The sequence below is a fragment of the Crocuta crocuta genome, unplaced genomic scaffold (assembly GCF_008692635.1).
Source record: "Crocuta crocuta isolate KB4526 unplaced genomic scaffold, BGI_CrCroc_1.0 scaffold113, whole genome shotgun sequence".
NCBI lineage: Eukaryota > Metazoa > Chordata > Mammalia > Carnivora > Hyaenidae > Crocuta > Crocuta crocuta.
The window spans coordinates 8,402,098-8,409,477 of NW_027530368.1; the positions used below are offsets into that span (position 1 = coordinate 8,402,098).

The 7,380-nt window shown below is 36.1% G+C and overlaps 1 protein-coding gene across 1 annotated transcript; it reads right to left on the minus strand.

Moving 5' to 3' along the window:
• Window positions 1-2,343: 2,343 nt before the first annotated feature.
• On the minus strand, window positions 2,344-2,760 carry LOC144233524 (transcription elongation factor A protein-like 8). The gene has a single exon (XM_077766504.1). It carries the CDS (start codon window positions 2,758-2,760, stop codon window positions 2,344-2,346), a length of 417 nt encoding a protein of 138 aa, XP_077622630.1.
• Window positions 2,761-7,380: the final 4,620 nt, after the last annotated feature.

Genomic DNA, 7,380 nt, shown 5'->3' on the forward strand with positions numbered 1-7,380 from the left:
GTATATGAATTTTGGGAGGGGCACAATTCACCCCGTAACAGTACCCACGTCACTAAAATTCTTTAATTATACAATGCCATCTCTGTAGAGAGTCTTTAGAAAATGTCCTAGGTATTTTTAACCTCTAGAAAGCCATGGGTAGAGACAGATGCATTCCTGTCAGCTTTCCCCTGGCTACTTTCCTATAGAAATCACCAGTTTGTTTATCAAGAAAAGCATGAAAAGTCTCCACTTGAAACCAGTGAGGAACGTGAGATTCAGAATGGTCAAGTGATCTAACTAAAATCTTCTTAGACAGTTGAAAGAGAAGGGTTTTTCCTTCCAATACGTGTCTTATAAATAAACAGATAAAAATAAGCCAATATGTTATCCTTTAGGTTTAATAAAGGAAACAAATTCTAACATTAATTTGCTAAATATAATTAATCCCCCAAATAGCCCTACATAAGGGTGATAATTTAAGACTGGTTTTGCTGAGTAAGTGTTTACCTTCATGGTATTTTCAGGATGGTCAGGAAGGTTGTGCTACATAAGAATTTAATTTCCTTACTTGTAACAGGATGGCTGGAGTTTCACCCTTAGAAACTACCAAGGGCTCTAACCTAAACCTTTTTTTTTTGTTTAGAATTAGTAGTTTTGATTAGTTGTGATGAAAATTCTCAAATAAATATAACAGTAAAGATACCATCTAATGAGCCACCATGTGTCCATCATCCAGCTTCAACAATATCAGTATAGGGCCAAACTTATTTCATCTCTATTCTACCATCCCCTCTCCTCTATGGGGAACAACTCCCCACATCATATGTATAAACACATGTATCTTTAAAAAAATAACCATAATACCATATCACACCTTAAAAAATAAAATTTATATTTTTATTAAAAATATATATTTATATTTTTATTAAAAAGTAAATTTTATATTTTTATTAAAATATATATTTATAAAAAATAAAAATTAAATGAAACTTTTAAAAGTTTATATTCAGATTTCTAATAATTCTTAAATAACATCAAATATCTATTCACTATTCACATTTCCCCTATTATCACACAATTTTTAAAACCTTTTTTTTTTTATTTTTGAGAGACAGAGTGAGACACAGTGTGAGCAGAGGAGGGGCAGAGAGAGAAGGAGACACAGAATCCAAAGCAGGCTCCAGGCTGAACAAATGTTCAGCACAGAGCCTGATGCGGGGCTCGAACCCAAGAACTGTGAGATCATGACCTGAGCCGAAGCTGGACGCTTAACCAACTGAGCCACCCAGGCGCCCCCACACAATTTTTTTGACTATTTGTTTTAATTACTTCCAAGTAAGTTTCAATGTATCTATTAGTTTTCTACTGGTGACTTGAAACAACCATTTATTATTTTGCATGATTCTATAGGTTGATTGGGTGATTCTTCTGTTTCACACAGGTATATTCAGCTGGCATTTTAACTGGACTGGAATAACCAAGGCTTCACTCTCATACTATAGGTCTTAATGAGAATGTCTAAAAGGCTGGGACCTTACTCTCCTACCATGTATTCAGTCCAGAAGGGGAGATGTACCTCTTTACGTGGTGGCCCCAAGACAGAAAAAGCAGATATGTCAGGTCCCTTAAGACTCAGGCCCAGGACAGTGTCATTTCTAACATATTCTACTGTTTAAAGTAAGTTAGAATCAATCTAGGCTCAAAAGGAGGGGCACAGACCCCATCTCTTAAAAGGAGAAGGACATGATTGTTTAGAGATGGGAGAAATTATTGGTGACCATCTTTGTAGGGAAACAACTGCATTCACCCACTGATATATTTTTTTAAATCTGTAATATTTGCCAGATTTATTCCTTTGGCTAAGAGATCCAGAGGTAATTTGTGATTTATATTTTTTATAGTTGTTCTATCAAGAATTTAGGTGCCTCCATTGCCCTTATAAGCTGGATGCAAATTATTTGACTCTTAATTACAAAACTTTAATTCTTTTAGTGTGTGTGACACATGTTCGGAAAATAATACATATAAGTATATGTATGGGTACATATAAGTACCTACATATACATATAAGTGTATGTTAGGTTTTTGATATATGTATGTATACACGTGCATGCATACAATTTGTGATTTAATCCTATATATGTGAGCTAATACTAAATATACTGCTTTGTAAACATGTTATGTTTTACTTTGCAATATAGAATGAATAAATTTTCATGCATATGTGTGAAACTTTCCACTTAAAAAGACCTGCATAATGGGTTAAAACACAAAATCCAGTGAGATGCTGGTAACAAGGAAATTATCTAAAAAAAAAAATTCCACCAGATGATTAAAAGCAAAACGAATGTCAAAGATACATCAGAAAACACCAACAGAAAGAAAGGGACCAGATTTTATATCAAACCAAAAAAAAAAAAAAAAAAAAAAAAAAAAAAAAATCCAAGTCCTAAAGCACAGAGAGTAAGAACAGCTGCATGAATGTCTTTGCTTCCAATGCATCATCACAAACTTGTTTCTTACTCTTTTTATCTCTTCCCTAAGCCTTTCCCACTCATCTACTCTTATCATTTCTTCAAGGTCCAAATGCCTCACAGGAGTATCCTCTTTAAACCCCAGGCCAGGTTGGGTCAGCCCTCCTGTAAGGCTTCCTGCTTCCTGGCTTACACCTTCAGAAGGTTGAGGATTTCCCTCTGCCTCCTGCGGTACATCTTCTGAAGGGCAGTGTGTCTCTACCTTTGGCATGTTCTGTGGTTTTCCTTCATTTTCTTTTTGCATGCTGAGTAGTTTTCTGTTATTTCTTTTGAATAAATTAATCCTGAAAGGATTAGGGCACTTTTTGTTCCTTCTCTAGCAATACAGAGCTCCTACAGGACAACAAGCCCTATATGTGATATGTTTCTTAAGTCATTTTTAATCTATAGATTACTCCTCCATATTATTTTCCCTCTTAAAATTTAAGAAATCGTTTGTTCTCTAGAGTTTTCCAGAATCTAGATTTTGCTGATTGCCTCTCCCTGGATTTTCTAATATGTTCCTCTGTTCCTTTTATTCTCTGAAAATTGGTAGTTAAATCTAGAAGCCTCATCAGATTCTGGTTTGATTTTTCTTCCCCCAAGATGGGGCTATGTACCTCCATTAGGAGGCACAAAACCTGGTTGCCTCTTTTATTGTGATATTATCAGAAACTGATCATTATCTAGATCCGGGGTCTCCAAACCACAGCCTACAGAGAAAATCCTACCAGTGCACCCTGTTTTTTAAAGTTTTACTGGAACAATCATGTCCATTTATTTACATATTGCCAGCGGCTGCTTCCACACTCCAATGCAGACTTGAATAGTTGCAACAGAGACTATAGGGCCCACAAAGCCTAAAAATATTCACTATCTGGTCCCTTACAGAAAGAGTTTATTGAGTCCTGATCTGGATTCATCCAGATTGCAAAATCATAATTTTCTCTTTTTTTCCTTTTATAATATCATAATTTTCTAATTCTACCATTTCTTCCTTTTTATTAACTGAAACATTCCTATAAAGGGAAACTTCTTACCAACCATCTAGTTATCATATAGGAACAGCAGGATACATGGTAGATTCTCTCTACTTATCAGTTTTTAATATAAGGTAGTTTCCTAGTATTCTCCAAAGGCAGCCAATGAAAAGTTGACAGTGTTTCTGTGTGTGTGTGTGTGTGTGTGTGTGTGTGTGTGGTGTTGTTGTTTTAAAGTACCATTATGATCCCGTGGATTTAAACACATTCCCTATGCTTAAATCAATTGCATTCAATTCTTATTAATGCTTAAAATTGCCCCATCTTTTCTAAGCAGTTTGTTTAAATTGTCTCCTGAGTCTTTTTAAAATAATCCGCATATTACCAAAAGCTTTTATTACTATCTGGTCTAACAAGATGTTCCTGGCTAATCTTGTACATTTCTTTCCCCATACAAGGAATTATCCATTTCTCCAAGGAGATGTCATCCCTTAGTAAGAAATGATATTTAGTGAACAGAATCCAGATGCATGCGGTACACACTGATACTGGGGAAATTATTATTTCCAAGTCTTTTTTGAAAACAGAGCTTGAACATATGTCTTTTTTTTAAAGAAAGAATATTATGAATTTATATCAATTCTTCTGATTCAAATTCAGGATTTCAGAACTTTTACTTTATCTCCTTGATCTTACAACTTTATCTTTTTTAACTACTATGAAAATGTCAACTTTAAACCAAAATAATACTCATTTGAATTATCCCATATATACACACACCAACTACAGGATAGGAATATAAGCACTATCATCAATAATATGATTAACAAAAAATTTAAGATTATTTTGTGTGGTTCTTTTTTCTCTTGGAATATATTCCACTGGGGTTATCCAATCAAATCACCCTGTTAGAAAATTACCCTTATATTTTTGATGAAAAAGGACATTTTGACATGATTGTTTCAAAACAACTCAAATTACTGAGGCATTGTTTTTATTATCAAGTAATATTTGCAACAGAAACCGTGGTTCCCCACCCAATCTCTGAACAGGATAAAGGGTGGGATGAGACTCAGAAAAGAGGTGTGTCCACTGCATACATCACTAAAAACAAAAACAAAACTATGTCTTAAGAGGAAATAACATACTCTTTCATTTTATTTTTTTAAAGTACAGATTCCCTAAAAGGAATAATAATCCAAAGTATAACAAGTAATTTATCCTTTCATATTAATGGGCTGTGCTAGGAACAGGGGAAGAAGTTTGAAGTCACTACCTAACCAAGGAAAGGGAAGTCAAAGAATAATGTGAAGGAAAGAGGGAAGAGGGTGAAAATCCTCAAAATACAAATTAAAAAATGTTTCTTTCAGTGCTGAATCACTGTACTATACACCTGAAGCTAGTGTTACACTGTATGCAACTACACCGGAATTTAAATAAAAACTTAAAAAAAAAAGTTTCCTACTTCCCAAGGGTGACCCCTTAGAAGGCAACTAAATAGAGAGGTGGAAGTGATTTCATGGTAGTCAACATCCTCAAGCTTCCTTTAAATTATCAAATTGCTTTTGAGAGGCCTAACCTCTCTTCATGGGTACGCTTCTGTTCCTTCTTTTTCCCCCACTTTGTCAGCAACTAGACCCCAACCCATTACCTGACTTTTATTGCCCATCTTCTTGTATTCCTCAACCTTTGTGTCACATTTTTCCTTAAGCTCGTTTCCAATTTATCCCTTAACTCAGGCAAAGGGAAAGCGAAACTACCTGTCCAGTGATAGTGACATCCAGCCACCCCAGACCAGTTTAACCCCCGATTTAGGCCTACACAAACAGACCAGGAAGTGACCTCCAGAATGAAAGACAACTACATTTACCTCATTGCGATACTAAAATCCCTACCCAAAGAGGAGCACAAGCCCCATTTATAGAACACAATGTATGCATAGGCATGCTTCCTCAATGCACATGCCAGACCCTATGCCACCTCTGCATACAATGACAGGGCTTCCCTATTTAGATATTCATCCTAATTCTAAATAAAAGGAACCTATCCACCCTTGCTCAGAGAGGCAGAGCTCTGGAAACAATTGCCCCATGATCTCCTTATTTGCTACAAATAGTTTTCTTTGTGCAGCAACTCAACCTGACTCAACAAAGAATGAACTCATGTTGGTTTGGTTAAACCTTCCCCCACCCCCTTTCTTCCCCACTATGCCTTGAACCAGGATTTGCCAAACTAACCAACAGCCAAAAACAAGTGCCACCTTTTTTTTTGTAAACAAAGTTTCACTGGAACATACCCAGGCCTATTTGTTTATACGTTGTCGATGGAGGTTTTCACACTCTGATGGCATAAATGAAAAGCTGAGAAAGAGACTATATGCACCACAAAAACATTTATTATTTGGCTCTTTACAGGAAAAGTTTTAACATCTGCCCGAAACAAGGGGTTGACTCGTGTCAACCTTTTGGGATACGGCTCAGCCTTTCTGAGCTTGAAAGATCACTAAGCAATAAATTTAACTTGTCAGTGAAAATAACCTTACTACCTGAACAGCACAGAATACCAATTCTAGAAAGTGAACTAACCTCAGATTCAAAAGCAGTGCTTGGTGAGAGTGATCTGAAGTCAGAGATTCAACTTGCTATTTTTTGAGAATTGTGAAATGAGCTAAAAATTTTTCTTTTAGGCACAACACAACCTGAAATAATTCAAATATTTCAAATAAACTGACTACTATCATTGCATACTTTTTATGTGCTAGGCACCATGCTATGCACTTTACAGGTCATGTATTATCTTCTGTAATTTTTATATCAACCCTAGGAGGTGGGCACTATGTCTACCCATATTTTATAACTGATATACACTTTACAGGTCATGTCTTCTCTTCTTTAATTCTTATATCAACCCTAGGAGGTAGGCACTATGATTACCCATATTTAATAACTGAGAAAACAGAAAGAATAAGAAACGTGCCCAGGGTCACACAGCTGGAAAGCAATGGGGCTGAAATGCAAACCCAAGCCTTCTCAGATAAAGCCCAGGCTTTAAAACAACTAAGCAATGCTACTCTTAAGCCAGAACATTAGAGTTTACCATAATCAAAAGTCTAGATTTGAAGTTCTCCTGAGAAAGGACTGACCTTTCTTGCTCAGGGCTCAGACTGCCTAGAGAGGAAAACAGTTGTGAACAACATGGGTAGGTAAGGAATCAGTCATCAAAGCTATTAAGTAGCTTATTTTATGAAAGAGATTTCCAGTTAAATATGGCTTCCTGACCACAGACCTTTAACCTTTCTTCTTCCTGAGTCCCCATTAAACAATGATAAAGGACTTTAAAAAAAATTAAGTCCTCAGGACAAGAAAGCTGGAGAGGAGATATCAGCAAATGAAAAGTTTATACATTTTTAAAAAGAAAATATATCAAGGAGGAGTGATGACCAATCTGAGTGGGGAAAGATACAGGGAAACCAAAAGTTTTAGCAAAAGAAGCTACTAGAATGGGAAAAGAGTGATGATCCCTTACAGAATCCCTAAGAGCCTCAGGAACCAATAGTGCTGGATATTACATAAGGCAAGGGTAAGGCTCAAGTCTATATAGAGATTTCAGGGACACAGGGAGTAGTAAAAATATGCATAATTTAGTTGCCCCCTTAAATTCCTTTCCTCACACCACATAATCCCCAGACAAAAAGACTTAAAGTGTGTCCTTAAAAATGGAAGAGAGAGAGATTCCAACCACAGCGAAGGGATGGGAGTATGAAGATGTAAAAACTAGAGGATTAAGCAAGTTTTGTCAGCCTGTTAATGAGCCTACTTGTGCTGTCTCAAAAACTCCTACAGCAAAGTGTATGCCCCACCCTCAGAGCTCTTGCTGCTAGATTCTTTGCTGGAGATGATAAATAG